General features: G+C 37.2%; 1 protein-coding gene across 2 annotated transcripts in view; it reads right to left on the minus strand.

Annotated features, from left to right (window-relative positions):
* Positions 1-22335, minus strand: part of grk4 (G protein-coupled receptor kinase 4) — a 278224-nt gene that overhangs the window by 160932 nt on the left and 94957 nt on the right. For both annotated transcript variants that reach the window (XM_039751644.1, XM_039751645.1), the window contains exon 2: positions 20432-20527. In XM_039751644.1, coding sequence (XP_039607578.1) covers positions 20432-20527 — 96 coding nt within the window. The remainder of the gene's footprint in view (positions 1-20431; positions 20528-22335) is intronic.

The following is a 22335-nucleotide window of genomic DNA, read 5'->3' on the forward strand; positions in this document are numbered from 1 at the left end:
TTTTTTTCCATATTATTCTCACTGCACCACTCGGAATATTTATATCACTGTATCTGAGTGTGAATCACATCTCAGCGGCTGATCAGAAAGAGAATTACCGGTATACAGCATCAAGCACACGCTGCCTCAGCCATTCGCTATTTGAACTGGTCTCATCCGACCAACGCTTCAGAGTCTTTCCAGTTCGGACCTCGCGGTTCACAAACAGTTTCATCCCAAGAACTCTAAACGCACTCCATCAGTCCATCAAGGGGTCCTTGTAGAACTGTTAGTACAGTACTTGCAAGTTTACAGTGAGGTAATTGTTCTTACAGATCCTTCCAGTGTCACACCAACACCAGCAAGAATACAGCGCGAGGCAGGAACAATCCGTGAACAGAGCACCAGCTCCTCGCTAGCGCTGCAGCACCGTGTCCTCACATGTTTAACTATTAACAATATAGATTATTTAAATGAAATTAAAGTTTTATCTGTATAATATAATAAACATATTTTGCTGCATTTCATCTTAAAATGATATCGTCATCATACGTAAATATGCGTTTTATAAAGTGGCTCAGGTTGTGCTATATTATAACTGTATCGCAAGTTTACAGTGACTGCGGTGGGTTGGCACCCTGCCTGGGAATGGTTCCTGCCTTGCGCCCTGTGTTGGCTGGGATTGGCTCCAGCAGACCCCCGTGACCCTGTGTTCGGATTCAAAGGGTTGAAAAATGGTTGGACGGAAGTTTACAGTGAGGTAATTGTACTTATAAGTACAAAGCATTCTACAAGGAGCACTTGATGGACTGATTGAGTGAGTTTATAGTTCTTGGGATGAAACTGTTTCTGAACCGCGAGGAAAGGCTCTGAAGCATTTACCATATGAGAGCAGTTCAATAGACAGTATGGCTGAGGCAGCGTGTGCTTGATGCTGTTTACCGATAATTCTCTTTCCAGTCAGCTGCTGTACAGCTGTGATTCCCCACTCAGATACAGTGATATAAATACTCTGAGTGGTGCAGTGAGAGTAATATGGAAAAAGATGATCCGCTGTGGCAACCCCTAACGGGAGCAACTGAAAGAAGAAGAAGAAGGTGCAGTGAGAGTAACAATGCTAAAGCAGCTATTGTATTTAGAATAGTTTAACCATTCTGTGGACCATTATATTGTTCCAGGTTAATTACAATCAGATGCATTAAACTAATAAACAATATGCGGTTAATTTCAGTGTATTTATAAAGCCATGTCAGGGATGTGGATCTAAAAAAGAAAGGGTAACCACACAGAAACAGTAGCACTGCTTTGACACTGGGTGCCACCAGTCTGCAAAACAGAGCGCAGAACTTGCATACGCCAGGGTATGAGCTACCATGGAAATGTGCATGGCTTTATGCCAAGTTTAGTTTTTTTCAGACTAATTTGCTTCCTTCATGTTAAGAATTTAAAGTTTCAGTGAGTTCACAAAAATTTAAATGAAGAATATACACTTCCAGTGGTGCAGTAGCAGCACTGCTGCCTCGCGGTAAGGAGACCTGGGTTCACTTCCCGGGCCCTCCCTGTGTGAAGTTTGCATGTTCTCCCCATGTCTGCGTGGGTTTCCTCCCACAGTGCAAATACATGCAGGTTAGGTGCATTGGCGATGCTAGTGTGTGTGTGTGTGTGTGTGTGTGTGCGGTGGGCTGGTGCCCTGCCCGGGATCTGTTCCTGCCTTGCGCCCTGTGCTGGCTGAGATTGGCTCAGCAGATCCCCGTGACCCTGTGTTAGGATATAGTGGGTTAGAAAATTAATGGATGGATATACATTTCCTTGCACATTATCAGAAGATAGTATAACATTCTCAAAAGTGTCTACTCCAGTTCAGTGATGTGAGGAGCTACATTCTATCCTGGCAGCATCAGGCACAATCCATGAATTTACCCTGGGCTAAACACCAGTCTATCACAGCGCTCACACACGCTCACACACGCTCATACCCACATTCACACAGTGTTGACAGTTTACTTAACCTTTGTGATGGGGAAGAAAATGGGAGTTCCCATATGAAAACTCACAAAGACTATCTGATTATGTCCAGGCGTGGGATTTTAACCAAGAATGCTGGATCAACTTTTCTCTGACATTTAAAATTTTCATTCCTTGGAACAACTAAGCCAACTCACCAAAGTAAACTGACTTTCTGAGGCCAGCTCACTTACAGCAAGGACTTCTGTGATTCATTGTCATAAAGTGTAAAGCTTTGAAGTTGTCAAGATTTCTGGCAGCTTTTTGTAAGGACTGATTCAAGTGTCTCCAAATAAGAAAAACTGTAATTTTGATAGATCTGCTAAATCAATTTAATTAATCCAACATTGGATTAAAATATACAAATAACTTTTTTATGGCAAACATATCTTTCAAGGTGAATACCACCCCAAACCTCTAAGACAGCACTACAAAGCTTCACAGATTGCAAAAACATAAGTAGAAGAAGCATCATGCTAAAAATAAGAGATTTGGGCAGTGCAGTAATTAAAACCTGGGATTTTTTTTTGGTAATCTTTTGTGTTCAATTCTGTAACTGCATTCTAACATGTCACGATTAGATCCCGGAGAAATCTAAAATTTAAATGTGCAAAAAAAAAAAAAAAACCCTGAATACCAATTTGATGGAAAATGTTAACGGCTAGAAAAATGTATTAACTACTTTTAAAACATACTTAAACATAATTTTATTCCAGAAACTAGAAAAAAAAATATTATTTATTGGATGTTTGCATTTTTGAAAAATCTTGTGATAGCTGGCACAGTGACACAGTGATTGGTAAAGCTGCTTCAAATCTAAATGATGGCATGCTGAGTTTTCATGCTTTTTTCCTGTCTTTCAGGGTTTTCTACAGATACTTGGATTTCCTCCAAGACATAAAATTTAAGTTAATTGATGCCCAGTGACAGAAGAGTGTGAGTATGCCCTTCAATGAACTGCAACCCCATTTGATTGATTCTTGCATTGTGCCCAATGCTCCTAAAATAGGCTACAGCTTCCTGTGGCCTAAACTGGATTAAGATGATTAGGAGAATGCTACTTTAAGTTAGCTATAAAGAGCAATATAAAAGAACAGGTCTTTTGTTTAAAGCTTAGCTGTGATGGACTGGCACCTTTATTACTTATTTTGTAACATTTCTTTCATATAATTCTGTTAATTTTATTGTCTTCATTTTCAATTATATTTTTGACTTTGTTTCATATTGAATTACTGCATAATCAAAATGTTAATGTTGAATAATGTAAAGTAAAATGACTGATAGGTGTTAAACCACCAGATCAGAACATGATTAGTCATTCACAAAGTACAGTAGTAAAGAAATTACCAGAGCAAGCACTTAGCTCTTTGCCCCAGACATTTACAGTATGCTGATATTTGCACATTTTCTAATAAAGACATTATAATATAATAATTAGTCCAACACATTGACACAGCAGGTAGCATAGCTGCTGCACAGCCCCAGTGTCCTGGATTGAAATTAGCCGTTATCAGGAGACAGTTTCTCAAGTCCACAATATCTATTACTGTATCTGGGTATATCAGTTTTCTACAATACCAACAACATTTGGCTAAGTTCATTGGTAACTAACATTTTTTGAAATTCATGAGTAAGTCCTGGACTGAAATCCTTGAGTTGAATGAAAGAAATACCAATAATAACTGTTCAAAATATATTATTGTGCCTATTTTGTTCTAAATTTAATGAAATGGATTTGAAAATTTACATATGTTCAGTTTCATATGACTTACCAAAACCTTGCAAAATATTTTTAATTTATGAAATACTACAAATTTCCTACCAACATCATGATATTTTTCTTTTTGCTTGTGGTAATGTCACTAACAGAAAATTACACGTAATATGTGTTTGGGATAGCAGTAATATATATATATATACATGAGCACTACTAAATGTATATGTACCTTTCAAATATAACAAAAGCAAATACTGTACTTAGAGCATGTCATACATCTCAGTTTAGTTTAAAGGCCATTCTAGACAGTCAGTACTGCAGAATAAGCAACATGGTCTCCAGAAAAAAAGGGAGGTTAAAATGGATCTGTTTATATAACATTTCCTTCACTCATTGTTTACCTGAAGAACCACCCTTGTCCTTCAGGCTTTGCACTTCCTGTACACAAGGCTGCCAAATGTGCTCTCCCATTCTTCATTGCGACTGGTGCCCTCACGGTTACTCACATTGCTTTTGATGGATGAAAAGCTCTTTAAGGGCATTATTTGTTTAAACTGCAATGCACATAAAAGGCATTCAGTTGAATAAGCAACACAATTAACTATCCTCATTTTTCTGTGTATATATTTAGGCACCAAATGCAGCACTTAGAGACGACTAACAGATCTCCTTGATTGAACCAAAGTTTGCAAACAATTCAAATGTGTTAGAATATTTTTGGCTGATAAATATGGTGAGCACACAAAGTAGTTATGCTTCTCTAAAAGATACATTAATTAAAGAATTAAATAAAATGTCCAAGGCTGATTCCCGTTTTGCACTAGGTGCTGTCAGGATACGGCTTCGATACCTCACAATCAGGAAATGGTGAAAGCAAGCAGAAAAATAAATGAAGAATGGATAAATTTAAAAGTACCACACAATACCCTTGTTTTTTGCCTTAATTAATCATGGCAGAAAGTTAAACAAATGGCGTAAGGCTTAGAGAATAAAATACATGTACAAATTGTCACCCTTAACAACAAATACTAACTGGACAGTCACAAAAAACTTTGGACATTGGACATCTTGTGAAAACATGGAACAATTAATTTGATGTATTCAATTTCCACAGTAATTTTGAACTTGATATTATGTTAAGCAACAAAACATAAGGTCAAAAACCCAAGTGATTGCTTCAAACAATATCCTTAAAGCTCAATCCAGTAATAATTGCTTCACCCAAACATCTGCTCATCTTACACTGTGTATAGTGTCAATCGGTCTGAAAGAAAACTAGCCACTTCTGGTATTTCCTGAATTACTTCTTAGTCTTCAGTCAGATCTTCATATTTGTGCCTTGGCACAATGCACAAAACACACTATTAAGTGTTTGCTTTTACCAATTTTCACTATTTCACTACAAATTTTCCAGTTGATATCAGGGTACTGAAGATCCTCTTTGAACCTGCTATGCAAAATCTTTTTTTCTTTCTCTTACAAACTGTTAGTATTCATAGTACTTTGGTTTTCAGATGTCAGTGACCATGCAACATTAGAATGTGTTCAACAGACAGGACATTTTACTCAATAACAATACCCTATTGTCTCTGTGAGTCTCTTTTTCTGAAAAGCTCCCCCATTGTAATTTGTGGTGACGGTGGGGGACCTATGCTTCTTCCCAGATATATTTAGTGGGTTACTATCTTTAGTATTTATGTTTCACAGGTATAGATTATATTTGGAATTAATCAGATTTATAGAACTTTAAAGAATTTTCATCATTATATTGATTGCTGTAGTTGTTCATATTCGCTCATGGCAGGCATATAATCCTCCGAGCACACTACTCACTGGTAGTCATCCCCAGTTAGAAATCTCTTTCCTCCCAGAAACACTATATAAGAATATAAGTCCTGTGATACAGCATTTGTCTTTCAATTGGATGCCAAGATTTTGCCTGTTAAATGTTCACACGCAACATGGTCTATAACCAGATTATTAAATTGGTGAAAGTATAGCATGAAGCCTTGAGATGATACTGAAGACATCTATGATACCAATGTGTGTCTTTACAAAGCTAGATGTTCTTGAATAGGCAACACTGAGAGATGCCACATACAGTATTCTTGTAATGTTCAAAATAGATACCATGTGCACATTATCAAGTGGCTTCCTGAAATTTATTAGGTTTACTGGCAGTGGATTTTATGTGCCAGTCAATTAGCACATTCATGTAACCAATAAGTACTATGACATCATGGCTGGAACTTCATTTATGGTGTCTTGCAGATGATCATAAAAAGAATAGTTGTTGGTTTTGCATTTTACACTTGAATGATGGTTATTTTATCATGCCTAAATTCAGAGACATGCTGTGACAAGTTATTCTTCTGTTCACCAGATCAGCTCTAGTAATTCTCCTTTGTTTGAAATATCTCACTCCCGAACCAAAAATACATTGATGTTCATGTTAAGAGTCAAGGACTGTCCCCTCTCTGTTGCATATTTGCTCACTTCTGGTCCACCTCTTTTCACATACATCTGGGTTCTCAATTCATCTCTTTAAAAACTGGAGCCAGTTTCCACACTGATCTAGGTATTCCTTTAGCTTTGCAATTAGAATCATGTCACAATTCAGACATAAAACATTATCCATCCATCCATTATCCAAACTACTATATCCTAACTACAGGGTCACGGGGGTCCACTGGAGCAAATCCCAGCCAACACAGGGCGCAAGGCAGGAAACAAACCCCGGGCAGGGTGCCAGAAAACCGCAGACATAAAACATTATCATCTTTATAATTGTATTTTTGTTGGTATTAGCTGTATGGTTGTTGCACAATGCCCTTTTGGATTTTAGTATTTTTAGTATTTTAGCATTTTTAGTATTTTTTGGATTTTCATATAAATGATGCTATTTGTTGCTAGAAGCATAGCTATGTGTGTATGTTTGTGTGCATGACTGAATATTATATTTTGCTGAATGCAGTAGTATTGTCTGTACTTTTACTTGTCACACGGATGATCTTCAGATTGAAAACTATTCTCTTTAGAAACTCCTTTTCACGTTTTTTTTTTTTTTTACTTTTATCTTGACTTTTGCATGTTTTTGACATACAGCCTAATTTTGTTCTGTTGTTTGACTTTCAATTCTGTGATTCCAGAATATCAACTCTGCTCAGTTTACTCTTCTTTTAAGTCAACTCAATTAAATATAACTGTAAAACTAACCTTTTGCTTCTCTTACAAACGATTAGATTGGTGATAACAAAGATCTTCTTCAGGGACTAAACTCAGTTTTAAGTCTCATTCATCCCTATACCAATCATACTGGCTTTAATGTGCTGTTTATACAGTAGCATTAGGTTTTCCAGAGTTGGGCTGCTGTCCTGAATCCAAATTCTGCACTTTCTTCATCCATGTTATGGTTCTGTTTTTTCTTTGTTTTTTTATGGCTTCATTTAGCATTTATGTTCTTTGTGTCTCATTGGGGGTTTTGGAATATATGCTATTTTGGGCTTAGTAGTTGTACTATTGCAAGCCATATTGCTATATTATGTAGAACAATTGAAGGTTGCAAATGAGATGACATAATAAGATTCAGGGTAACATACTCACACACATAGTGCTTAGTCCTCCCCTTTATTTTGTATACTCATGATTGCACACAATCATTAAATTTGCAGATGACATAACAGTTTTAGGTTTAATTTCAAATGGGGATGACAAAGACTACAGGAATCAAGTTTGCAAATGAGTTGTGTGGTGCACAGAAAATAATTTGACATTGAACATTAATAAAACTAAAGAACTCATTATTGATTTCAAAATACATGGTGTGGACTTTTCTTCTCACAGTATCAGTGGAGATATTGTGTAAAGAGCCACAGGCTTCAAATTTCTGGTAAGACAAATCACTGAAGACATGGACAAGTAATACCAGTGCTCTGATTGAAAGGGCACAGCAACGGTTTTATTTTTTAAGGTCATTGAGGAGACTTATTGTGTGTCCATAACTACTTGTGCCCTTTTACCACTGCTCTATTGAAAGTGTTCTAGCATACTATATTACAGTGTGGTATGTGAATTGTACAGCTGCAAACAGAAATTCCCTACAAAGGGTCAGTACTAATTCTGCTCAGGAGATAATTGCCCTCCCTTTACCCTCATTAGAAGACATTTTTAGAACACAGGCTACAAGTGTCCTGAAAGACGACTCATTCCAGTCACCACCTTTTTACCTTGTTGCCTTCTGTGTGACACTACACGACTATAAAGACAAGTACATCTACACTTAAACAGCTTTTATCCCAGAGCCATGATTGAACTGAACTCTGTAAAACACTGCTCGCTTGACTAGAATCCTCTTAATATGACTGTCTTTTATGTGCAATAATATATGGTTTTAACTGTTTAAAAGCTATCACAAATGAATTACTACAGAAATATCCAATTCATATTACTATGTACATATTTATTGAAATTATTATTTGACCTCAAATAGTACTTTTACTATCATTGCTTCTTGCCTTGCTTTATATTTGCCTGTATATTTTATATAAAGACTTCTTTCTTGCTTATTTTATATTTACTATTTATTATATCTAAAATTTTATATTACTTATTATAGCGGCTCATTTTTTAGGAGTTGCAGAATACATTTTTATTGTACTGGAAATTTGCAATGACAATAAACACAATGACAATGACATAATTCATAATTTTGTGCAAAGATATTTTGACTATATCTTTGTTTAGTGATTTGGCTGAGACAAAAAAAAAAAAATCAAAAAACTTTTAATGAGAACAGGCCATTCATTCCAACAAACCTCATCAATTCTGTCCATATGATTACTACAAATAACATCAAGTCAACTTTGGAAGGCCCCAAAAGTCCTGCTCTCTATTACAGTGTAAAGAAAAACTTTAACTTAAGTTTGTGCAAAATGTACCCTGAACAAGTTTCCACCCGTATTCCTGTGTCCTTGTTGAAATCTTTTTAAAGTAACAACCTTCTTCTACTGTACTTTCACAATTTAAAAAACCTTCTGTTATGTCTTAATCTGTTTTGCTCAAATGGTAATGGTTCAAGTATTTTTAATCTTTCCCTATAACTCATACCTAGCAGTTCTAGTGTCATCCTGATTCATGGTTTTGACCGTAGGCTGTTTTGCATTTTTTCCTCATAAACATTATAATCTGGATTTGAGACCAGTAACAACCGACTTGCAGGATTTAAAGAACTTTCTATTCTATTGATAAACATTCTATTATCAATAACAATCTACTTTGTGCACATATATGGTTTGGTAGTATTAACTAAATATAATTACATTTTACAAGGAATAGCTTTTGAAAATGTTTCACACAAAATAAACTCATGAGAACTGTTGTGCGATTTGAAGTAGTAGCATTAAATTTAAAAAGCTGTACAGTGAACCAACTATCAGAAACCAATGAGCGAAAGATGCCATTCCTTCCGGACAGTATACATCTTGTATTTTGTTAATTGCCTATTTCAAAGACTTCTTTAGCATACATTAATGTAGTATGAGTATAACCTCTATTACAATATCTTGAAAATACTTTCCAGGCGAAATGCAGAATCTAATGTACAGAGTCGTCACAAAATAAAAAGTTCTGGTTAAGTCTAGTCTGTTCTGACAGTGAACATATAGCACTGAGTGCACTGCTGATATCAGTATACCATGTGCGGTATGACTGACTTATTGTAGGTGCTACTGGTAGAGAAACAAATGATTCTTTTAATAAATGTGAAAAAAAATGTTGCATTTGGTACTAAGTCAGAAAGGAAGCACTTACGTAAGATTTGTGGATTTTATGAGAAACTTCAAATACAGTCTAGCAAATGTCAGTACAGTAGACAGGCCCATAAATGAAAAACGTCATTATCTTTGACAAACATTTATCGGGTTACAATTTTTGAAGAACTAAAAGAGAAATGAAATTAGTTGTTAGGTTATGCTCATGCTAAAACAAACGTAAAATAATGTGAGAGACACAGGGTTTCAGCTATGTAGTCACCAAGGTAATGAAAAAGCAAAGATTTAATTTCCAGTGTAATGCACATCAAACAAAAAGAATTTACATTTGCCACTAACAGACATGCATCATACCTGTGTTATCATGAAAACAAAGAATAGCATTCGCATTGATACTCTTTTTCAGTGTCTCTTTAAGGGATGTGATGGGGCAGGTTATGGGAGAGGTGGGTCCTTGCTGGCAGAGGGGTTAATTTGTTTTTGTATATTTCTATTTAAATTCCATTTTCATCTGCTTACATACTTATTTGAAACTGTGTGACACTGTATTTCTATGACTTGATTCTATAAAAAAATGTTATTTAAAAAAATAATAAAAATATTCTCAAATATCCATCCATCCATCCATTAACCAACCCGCTCTATCCTAACTACAGGGTCACAGGGGTCTGCTGGAGCCAATCCCAGCCATCACAGGGCACAAGGCAGGAAACAAACCCCGGGCAGGGCACCAGCCCACCACAGATTCTCAAATATACTTAATGTAATTTATGATAGCAGCTGGTGTCTATTCTGGCACCAAAAACAAAAGGCAGGAATCAAATGAATAGTGTCACAGGGTTCACTTAAGCAAACAATTATCATTTTAGGATCACCAACTAACTCATTAATAATAATGAACAATTTTAGGATATTCAAGAAAAAATAAAAACAGTAAAACTGGAGTAAGACTCATGAAGACATGGGTAGAACATGCCAACACCACATAAACAATTTCCAGATGTGGAATTCAAAGTCAGGACACTGGTTCTGCTAAAGGAGATTTCTAGTTAATTTGATACTAATTTTGTCAATCTCTGGTATGATTTTCCAAAAAGTCCTGTTTGTTTAGGAGGATGTGAACATGCCAATTGTACTTGAGTTTGGGCCTAAATAACTGGACTGAGACCCTTTGGAAAAGGTTCTCTCTGTGTGGTACTAGTAAAGCCAGGAGTAGCTCTCATCAGGCATGAATGTAATTCAAAATGGGACCAATATAACTACAGGAAATAATCTGCATTATAGGTGAAATTGTGCATAATGTGGTAATCATGGTAAGTGTGTGCTGTTACTAATTAAGGAATTCCATTTACAACATACCAAACTCAAGGGATAACATGAAGCAGTAAAAATGACGAAAACGTAAAAATAAATACACATATATGTACAAATGATACACAATTTGCATGAAACAACTGGCACAATTACCTGTCAATCAACACCTACACCTAAAAAAGCACTCAATACATGCCTCATACACACAAGATTGGACAACAGTTGAAAAAGAAAAAAAAGTGTGTAAATTCACTTGTGATCAGGTTCAACAAAACACATACAGAAGTGATGAGAAGCTAACATCAGTGCCCTGTAAAACTGATGATTAAGCCCCCTAATCTTACATAACAAAAGTGATGTGTGCATGTGGGAAATCCTCTCAATACAATCATTTTTTGGGCGTGATATAGATACTCGTAATCAGACATTCCAAAATGAACATCTATATATATAATTCACTAAGGCAAGACAACCATGAAAAGCACGCCGGAAGGGGCGTGGATTCACTAAGCCGCCGACAAGTGAGACACCTATGGCGCACACGGAAGGAGCCACGCCCACCAACTCCAAGACCATTGGATACGACGACAACTCGCAGGGCCACGCCCACCAACTCTGACACGACGACACAGAAAAAATGGCGTCATTTATGTTCGTCTGTCGTAGAGGCCACATGCAGTGCAGGTCAGGTTAATGTCATGTACCTCCGAGCTACGTTGACTGTTCATAGAGGCATGTTTCTCGCGGAGGTGAATCACCATATGCAGCGTGTGAAACGGTTTGCGAGGGGTATCCCATGGGATCCTTAAAACAATCCTTTAAAACTGAGGTTAAAGCACAATGAAGGAATCAGTCTTTAAAAACCAATAAGCCCTGTGCCTCTGTTTCATTACCGTCTCACCTGCTTCACCAATGCAGGCCCTGCAACAGTTGAGACGCTCTGTCAGCAGCTGACCTTCTCTGTGCCTGACCGGTTCACACAGAGGCAGCGCAAGAAAAGGTTGCGCCAGAGACAGACAGAGGCACACACACAGGCAGCTGGTGGGCATCTCTCCGTGAGTTTCTCTTGCGAGCGGACACATGACCAGGCGGTGTGCATGCTTCGAGAACGAGGCTGGACACGGCTTGCGACCGGGCACATGAGCAGGCAGTGTGTATGCTTCGAGTACGAGGGTGGACGACACAGGACCATCTAGGAAAAATCATGTCGCGGATGTGATTCGCTGTATGCAGTGTATAAAACAGTTTGTTTGTCGCAGATGTGAATCGCTGTATGCGGTGTGTAGAACAGTTTGCGAGGGGTGTCCCTGTGTCTTTCCAGAAGTGTTCAACCATCAATAAATAATTATGTGGCATTTGTTATGCCGCGGGTTCACTATTGTGTTGTACTTTGCTCTCTCCAGAGTTCCATCTTTTCATTCACTTACTGTTGTATTCTCACACTAACCTGTTTTAGACAACCGTGTCTTTCCAGAAGTGTTTACCATTCAATAAATAATTATGCATGAGATTGAGCGTGTGTCTAGGCGTGGGTAAGCCGTTGAACCCCATTCGGGCTGCAAACCGTGGAATTGCCACTAAGTGCGACTCATACGCTCCCACTGTTTTTGTCCCTACCCTTTGTACACACCCCCCTCCCACACATTGACTGTTAATAGAGGCATGCTTCTCGCGGAGGTGAATCGCCATATGCAGCGTGTAAAACTGTTTGCGAGGGGTATCCCATGGGATCATTAAAACATTCCTTTACAACTGAGGTTAAAACACAATGAAGTGGGCAGTCTTTAAAAAACAAGTTTTTGGTTACGACGCATGACCGCGTGCAGCATAGCAAAGTGTTGTACACGCTACATACAGTAATTCGCATCCGCGACAAGCATGCGTCTTCTTAGATGCTCCTGCACTTTGTACACACCCCCCTCCCACCTCGCTACGCCGCACGGACGATTGTGTGTTGGTTCGTTCCGTGCATTGTTACAATGTTGCTTTTCTTGATGATTTATTACATTACCGATTTTGCAAATGTTAAATTTTCTCCCTGTGCTTAAAAATTATTAAAAAACCGGCCTGATTATGCGGCGTATGGTACGCCGCGGGTTGGCTAGTCAAGTAATAATTGTAGGAGTTAAGACAGTATACGTGATTTAAGATAAATGTATTCCATTCATATGGTGGCTATTAGAGAGTAACGCACAAATTATTCAGTTTAATTAAACTCACCTGACATTTCTGCTACCATAAAACTGAAGGAAAGTGTACACAGAGCTTGCCTTCTTTTGTACACTTGCTTGAAAGTTTGCTTGAAAGTCTGTAGTGTGAACCACAGCTGAACTAACTGGAAATTGAAACAAAGTAAAGAATCCTCCCCTCATTGGAAACAAAGCAAATGGATTATAAGTTCCAAAGCACCTTAAGTAGCAGCACTAACAACGGCACCACCATGGTGAACTGGATTAAGTTACTTCAATTCATTACTGGCTCTTTTTGAACCCTGAAATCAGTGGTCATGGACGAAGCAAACCATGCCATTCCAAGTTGCAGTGGCTGCAGAGTTTTCATTGGCTTTTAAATCGTGTGTGATTAGCTTTCATTTTAAATGGTATCTACAATTATAGATCCTGGCAGCATGAGATTCAAACTTTTATGGCATTTCAATGCTAATCAATTTTTTCTCAACCATTTAAATCAGAGAACTGTGTTCAGTAACTTCCATTTGAGATGATCTATTTTTATTACCTAAAATTAAATTATCAGGTCAGGTTTGCCTGAGTTGATTTAGTTTGCTTTTCTTTGACTGGCAATATTTTAATCAAAGCAGCTGTAGGTAAACTTCATTCTCCCTTTACCTTATCATTAAAAATTTAATTATAATATTTCCAAAACATTTGGAAGTTGTGGACAGTAATCTGAAAAGAAAACATAAAGGAATGCACCAAGACCTTTACACTGATCAGAATGGGGCTGAGCGGCATCTTGATCTTTACTGACCACTGAAAATCTGACTATGCTAAATTTAAAATTGCCAACAAGGAAACCTTACTGTACATGTGCTCCTTCCATGATGTTTCTGTTTCAAAGGAGTGTAAAGCCCTGCTGCAGAAAGATGAGGTATGTAGAAAACAGCTTTTCAATAGTTTACTGCCTCATGCTTTCCAACAAGCACCAAGCCACACTGTGATTAGCGTTTCCCCAGAATCTTATAATTATGTGTTCTTTGCATGTTATTGTGACTTGACCTTTCTCACCTTGAAGCAGTTTGACTCTAAACTTCAGGTATTTCTGTTTCAATTAATAAGTTCACAGCCAATATATGCTTTAGGATATCAGGTGGCTGTGAAACTCACAGTTTATTTAATTTATAACTCTACATTACACTATTTTGGCAGATGTTGCCAATAACACAGAGTATCACAATGATCGGGTTTCCAATTCAGACAGACTAGGCACCAGCATTCTATTTGATTGTTTTTTTTATTATGTGAAAGGTGATATAGACTTTACTGAGTTTATTGAATGGTATCGTTAAACTGAAATAACTGAACAAACATTTAAATACTAATCAGTCGACAGCTCAAAGTATATTCTTTTATTATTTGGTGCCATAACACAATGACAATTAGTCAAACACTTTAATGCGGTCTGTCAATAATTCTGTCTTTAAAACAGCATCCATCTATCCATCCATCCATTTTCCAACCCGCTAAATCCTAACTACAGTGTCACGGGGTAAAACAACATAAAGACAAAAAAAGAAGACATGGATTTTCTTACTCTTTATTTAGCCATTTGTTAAAGCAGACTGGTTTATTTACACTGGTTGTTCAAGAGATGCTCTTTTTTATTAGCAAGATATCCAGATACAGAAAACAAATGTTCATAAGGGAGCAATGCCGGGAAACATTACTTTTAAATTAATTTAGTTATATTGCTCACTACTTACAAAAAAGTAACTTAATATGTTATACTTATGATGAAATATAATGCATTATAAATAAAGAATTACTTCTGCAGTACTTCTCCCTCTAGTAGGGAAAGCCCTACTTTGTATCAAAAGAAACCTATTTCGTTGAATAAAACAAAAAAAAATATTCCAACATTCATTACTACTCCATTCCAGACCAAAATGACAACATAAAGCATAATTCAGTACTATTTATTTTCTTAAGCAGATTTTAGTGCTCCTTATTTTATGTCTTTGTTATATCTTAGGATGGCAGTTCTAGAATTGGGTACATTAAAGCATTAACTCCAATAAAGCTTATTTTAACTTAAATACACTAGTCAACTACTTGACAATTAAGAAGATATTTTTAGTCCTTAATGTGCAGTGAAATAAATAACATCCATCCTTTTATTCCCATCCTCAAGATACTGTAAGTGCTCAAAGATTCCAGGGCTGACCATTTCTTGCTCTGTCACCCGCTCAAACTGTTTCAACAAATCTATAGCAAACTAAACTATCACTTTAGTAATATGCTTCAGTTACTGGATTATACACAGCACATTCTTTTCTGATTGACCCCAGAAAAGGGCAAACCATCCAACATATTTGTTTCTTTTCTTAAACCCAGTGGGGTTGTGATGATTGCAGGCTCTCCGTGACCCTAAACAGGGAAATTAAATGTACTGCTAAACGCATGCAGGATTAAATGCAACTTATGTTTAGTTCTTTTCATTTGATTGCACATCACAAATGTGCTTAACCTCTTCCTTACTGGCTGTCACCAGACAACCACAGTACTCGTGTGAACGATGTCACAGCCTCAGCTGGCAAAGTCTTTGGGAAAAAAAGCAATTCTTCTGCAAAATAACACAGCATAGTAATATTTTTGAATAAGCTTCTTTAGTAATGCAATAAGGCATATCTGTTTTTTAAAGTAACAATGGTATTCTTCCTTCTATAAAATAAGCATTGCATTAAGTTATTTCTTACTTTAAAAATGATCTGCCTAAATAACACAAGTAACTTTTAATGCATTACCCCCAAAACTGCAAGGGACAGTAGTTGCCGGGGATGGTAAATATTTTCTAGCTAACTTAGCTAGGACTGAGTATTTGTCCTCCTGTACCTTCCACCACTGTAATGGACTAAGTAAATGTCAATTTGTTCCTCAAGTGTGTATCGCTCAACAACTGATTTTGAGATGGAGAAGTGAAACACCAGAGGCTCATCTTCAGAGTCTGATGACAGTTCATGCTTCCAAATTCTGGTGTGTGTTGATAATCATCAAAAACAACGTAGGAAAGGATCAAGCAAACTTGATTCCAGTGATCTGTTATTACTATTATAGACTTGGATCAATATGGTGCTGCATTATTAACAATGTGGGGATCGCAGTCAAATTGACCAAATTAAATTAATGCATTTAGGTGTTACATTAAAAAATGTAATCACAGAAATTTTAAAACATGCGTTAATCAGCAACCCCAATAAAATGTCTTTTTCTGTTATACTAATATATATCTGTGTATGTGACACAAATAAACTGCAATATTTATTCACCCTTTATCATTAAAAGGTTATTTTAGGAGCTATCATTATATGCTGTGTAGTACACAGGTGGCAATATGTTTTAAAACACAAATGCACTACTATGATGGTACAGATTATGGTAAAACCTGAACACTACTTTGTGTGCCAATGTGCAGGAGTCTTATCAGCATATTTTTGGCATCATTGAAAGAAAGAGCATGAGTGAAAGAATATTGCCAGACTTTTTTTCCACCAAAATGCTAGAGGGCAGGTAATTCTGCATATGGAGAGGAAGACATGGGGTGTTGGGCAAACTGAAGGCCTGAGAACCTCTTGGTCTTATCAAGTTAGGAGTGTGCTGTACCTTGAAGGAACTTACAAGTCGGTCATGTCAAAAGCAAAAAGTGCACTGGGGTGTATTAGAAGGCTCTTTATCCAGCACACCTTTATGTCCAAAAGGGCCTTTCTCAATTTCCGTTTTGATCAGAAGTAATCCCAAATCAGAGGGCTACCTGAGGCTACAGTCAAGAAGAGAATTAGGAAAAAATAGCTCAGGGTTGTGAGAAATAGACAAGCAGAAACCCAGAAATTACAGGTGAAAAAGGCTTGCTATGATGTTTGACTTGTGTGAAAGGCTACTGGGCAACTCACCCCACCATAGTGACAGAGCAACCACCGATAAATGCTGGCTTACAGAGACAGCTTTGTTTTACTTTTGGTCTGTTTTTTCTCCTTTGCATACTCTCCAAGTATTAATCCTCTTGATTTTCATTTATTTAAACAAACACACCAGTTTTGATAACTGTGGCTCACTTGGCATTATTCTGAGTATGGAGCACTGCCAGGAGGGTACTTTTATAATCCCAAAAAAGGCACCCTGTATATGAGAAACCATTCCATCACAGAGCTGTAAAGAACACTGTGACAACTCCACACACAAATATTTGGAAATGTACATCTCCAGCTCTTCAGTAATAAACATCCAAATAAGAACATCAAATGCAGAGAACTAAATAAAATCACAAATTATTTTAAGCATGCTTTTACAGATGTGTATCTGTAAAATTTTAAATGAAAATGCATAATTTTAACACCTATTGAAACCTTGGCGTTTTTAGCAAATGTGGCTACTGCATACACAAAAAGAAAAACAGCAACAGGCCCTTGAGACAGAAATAATTATTTCTGTACTTTTTTTCTGTATGAGAAAGAGAGGGAGAGAGAGGCAGAGAGAGAGAGACTACCAGACATAAGTTTTAGAACATCTCAGAGGTTTAAATTTAAAGTTTAGGTTAACAAAAACTGGAAAAAGGACATTTCAGAATATTCTTCAGGGAACATCTAATAGGTTACAGTCTACTGATGTTCTGCAGCAAGTAAAGTAAATTAAGCCTTGCAAGTTGAAGCAAACAATTTGCACTGGTTTCCCAACTTCTGTTGATTACTTAAAAAACCTTTGTCCATCTTAAAGCAGAGCTGGAACAGGCTGTGTTACTACACCTGCTAAAGTACATCTTGGACAATGTTACACTGTACAAAGTTGTAAATTCCAGTGATACTGGCATGAAAACAGCAATTGACTAGTGAAATGAGACAGAGCATTATTACCCATTTAGAGAAATTGCAAAAAAAAAAAAAAAATCAAAGGTTCAGTGAGTACAGTGTCTTACATAATACAAAGGCAATTATAAACTGGAAGAAACTGTTAGGAAGAGATCTGTCAGGCCCAAAGTCACAGCACAATCAGAAGATAAGTTTCTGAGGGTCACCAGCATACTTGACAGGCGGCTTACAGCACAATAGCTTCAACCACAGTTAAACTGGTCGAAAAAAGCAAATCTCAGTTTCTACTGTGAGGAGGAGACTTTGTGCTACAAGTTTGACAAGGTGAATGGCAGTAAGAAAGCCGTGCCTTAAATGACAAAATAGGGCCTTGAAATTCCATTTGAGGACTATTGCAGACTGGTGGAATCTCATATAAAGTTTACATAAAGTATGTGCGCAAATATAAACAGTACAACCCATGCGTCGCGTGAAGTATAAACCCGGCCGTAATAATATCTTGAATTATTTTTTTAATTTGACATTTTTTCTTTGATCTATTACTGTCATTTCATGACTGGTAGTGTCACCTGTGCTTTAAGGGCATCTTTAGGGCCCCAATGGTACCTGTAATTCCACCTCACACAACAAGTTGGCACTGTCGCTCACATCTCTTTCTCTTGTGTCCTTAGATCCATTGACCAGTCTGGAGGACCACTGACATCTTTTCCTCCCATCTTCCGAAATCTTGCTTCTTCTTCCCCAAGGACTATTTAAATCAAACTGTCAGTCACGATTCTTCCACAGAAAAGATATTTTTAATTTAGGCACAGGAAAAAAGGTCACAAAATACAAGCAGGGGTTGTTACCAAACATACAAAATGATTTTTCACCAAGCCAGAAACACTAAGTAAGAATTGAAACCAAAGGACAATAAAGAAAGTTCAAAAGCCGTCAGAAAGACCAATAACAAGAATTTGCACACAAAAGGCTGAGAAAACCAAAACGGCTCATAAATATGACTGTTCATGGGGCTGACCTGACAACGTCACATGGCACACATTCTCTGGGAATTCTGGGAAATTATCTCAGCAATGGCAGATGCAAACAATCTCAAAATTGAACTGTGCATTGAATTCAAGATGCCGTCATGGAAAGACGGTAAAGATTTGTGATTTCCTGAAGAAATGATATAGAACAAAATAAATGTCAAAATCAAATTCCTTGGCTTCAGAACCACCTGAATAGCTGCCAAAATGCAAAAAAAAACTGCCAGAAAAGCTGCAAGAAATCAATGAAATGCATCAATTTTAGCAGCAATTCCTCTCATCTAAACATAAAATCACTTCCAAATTTGGGCCAGAAACCACTTTCTTTGTCAAAAAGACAAAAACACCTGCCATTAAACTGTTGTGCCTCAAGCTATTTTACATCTCTCTATGCATTTCTTACAATATAAACAAATACATCTGAGACATCCTTTTTCCAGTCACCCACCTACCTATATCATCCACCCTATTGACAGCTCTGAATGGTTGAGGATACCTGTAATACTAATATGACTGTATACTAAAAGCTGAGTCTGAGATATGAGTAAAAAAACATTAAGAAATAAAGCTATAATGTTGTTACTGAGTTTCACACCGGTACAATTAATTTTAATAATAATAGCCATTTATTTACAAAACCCAATTTGTAGCCTCAGGAAGATGAGACCTGTCTTGGCAACACTAGGACACTAGGCAGGAACCAATTCCTGGATGGTACACTAGGTAAACTAGTACTCTTTTGACAAGTGGAAGTAAAGCCAGAGTACCTGGAAGGAAACCCACCCAGAAACATGGAGTCTGTGCAAAGTCTCTGTAAATAGCAGCTCTAACCATTACACCATGCTGCCACAAACAATAATTCAGAAAACATAATACTGTTAAAATATAGACTTTCAGTGAAGTTCTCAAAAACACTACCTGATAAAAAAACAGAATACTTAATATGATCTTTCTAAAGAACTCTATGTACTGAAAAGGAGTTCAATTATTATATTGTATATGAAGATAACCTGTGACAAAGAGACTAAAATCTAGTAGGATGAAAGATGCTTTAGAACCTTCGGAGGTATTATGTAGACTACATTCTAAAAAAATGTGGGAAAGTAGCTAAGAAATAGGAAATAGATGGCCTGCTGTAATACCAAACTTTAGTTCAGATTATTAAACTTAATTTAATAAGTCAGTTAAGGATGGCTGTGGGCAGTTTTTCTAATACTGCCATTAATCTAAGTAAAAGGCTGGAAAAAAGAAACACTCTGCATGGGCTTTTAATAAATACATACATATATACAAAAATAATTTGACATTTCCACCAATATAACATGTCCAAAAAATAACTCATTTTTGTTATCTTATCTCTAGAAAAGAACGCGTCTTGACTGAGTGGTGGCGACTAAATCAGATGGTTAAGATTTAGTTTGAAAAAAAAAAAAAAACAGGTCAATTGGGTACACCATGAACATGTTTATTTTAGCCTGTTAAAGAGTGGTATATTTAACAATAATGCACCTGACCACAATGCAGTCTATGAGTGAGGTTCAACCTTCTTTGGGAAATTAAATGACCTTAATAGGCAAGTACTTACCAATTGTTTGCCTTAACCCTTCACACTGACTGATATGTGGCAATTTTAGCATTTCCTTCCATTTTTTACTTCGGCCATTCCTCTTACCACCTCCTCCTATAGAAAACAAAGGCACACATTAAGCTAAGTACTTGAGACTTCTACAAACAGTCATGATTTATATAAACATATAATTCAGAGAATGATATGGTTAATGGATTTGGAAGGTTGACTTCTGTTTTAGGTCATGTTTCATTAATTACTGAAACTTCAATTTCAGAGCAGTGTTAGATATTCTCACAACACCACCTGACATCTGGCATGTTAGAGGTTGGGACTTCCCTTGAAAATTTAGAGTACTTTTTGCCTTGTATTTCTATGAAGATAGGTGTATTCGTCCTATGTGGGTGTGAGAGCAAAATAAAAATGAAATCAAATGAGGAGACATCTGCTGTGACATATTTTAATTATTTAACCACTGGAAAAAATTGTGCTGTTTAAGGGCGTGCAGGTAATCCCATAACTAAACTGAGAACTGTCTATACTCAGAACTGAGTCTATCATCTTGCAACCATGAAAGGTGGAAGACACATTAGACAAACACATGGTAGATCACAAGTGAAAAATGAAAATGAGGCAAAGTAAATGAGAATTAAAGAACAAGGCAAAGCCAATGTCATTTGGCTAGGGGATAGCGCAACAAATACCAATGGAAGTTCAGAGATCACTAAGAAAATGTTATCACACATGCACATCTGAAGATCACTCTCCTGGTATATTCTATTAAGTAGTACCACCCTGGAATGTGAAGGAGTGCTGTCGCAAATTGTACCATCTCTTTACGCCCAATTAAGACAACTGACAATGCCCCTTGTGGTTGGAGGACTAGATATTCGAGGTGTCAACAGAAGGTGGTGTCAAATTGTGGACTGACGCACATCAGAGATGGAGCTCCAATCCAGACCTTAAAGGTGTTGCAAGACTTCTGAATACCACTTTGGATTAAATCAACTTGCACTTTTTGAGTTTAGTTCAGTTTTGTTGATTAAATGGGGCAACCCAGTTGGTGTCCCAGCATTTACCTGAATCCAGTGTCATGCTTCACACTATTATAATGTAAAATGTCCAAACCTTTAGAATATGGTACCAATGCAGAACATACTTGACTGTTGAGCTGGTATTGTTAATTACACCATTACAAGAAAAAATAAAACTCTTTCAACATTCAAATTGCCTTTAAATAACCTAAACATATTTGCTACCTGCCCGCCTGTTTATCGCCAAAGATCACAGATAGGAGACAAATACAACCTTCATTACCATAAAATCTCAGCAGAGAATGTTTGTTTTAAGAAAACTGCAGAAACTAAATATTTTCCACTAGTTCTGACCAGATCTGCAGTTCTACCAATGAAGACAGCTTTCTATTGTACTTAATAACTGTGTGGTTTAGCTCAGCCTCTACCCTCTCAAAGCCTAGACTTCAATATATAGGGAGGTTCAGATCTAATTATGCAATTTTCATGACGCTATAACTTGCATCCATCCATTTTCCAACCCGTTGAATCCGAACACAGGGTCAAGGGGGTCTGCTGGTGCCAATCCCAGCCAACACAGGGCACAAGGCAGGAACCAATCCTGGGCAGGGCACCACCCCACCGCAGGACACACACACCCACACACCAAGCACAATTTAGAATCGCCAATCCACCTAACCTGCATGTCTTTGGACTGTGGGAGGAAACCGGAGTACCCAGAGGAAACCCACGCAGACAGAGGGAGAACATGCAAACTCCACGCAGGGAGGACCCGGGAAGCGAAATCCGGGCCTCCTAACTGAGAGGCAGCAGCGCTACCCACTGTGCCACTGTGCTGCCATGCTATAACTTATTAAGTTTATTACATAGAGAATTCACAAAAAATTA

The sequence above is a fragment of the Polypterus senegalus genome, chromosome 4 (assembly GCF_016835505.1).
Source record: "Polypterus senegalus isolate Bchr_013 chromosome 4, ASM1683550v1, whole genome shotgun sequence".
Taxonomy (NCBI): domain Eukaryota; kingdom Metazoa; phylum Chordata; class Cladistia; order Polypteriformes; family Polypteridae; genus Polypterus; species Polypterus senegalus.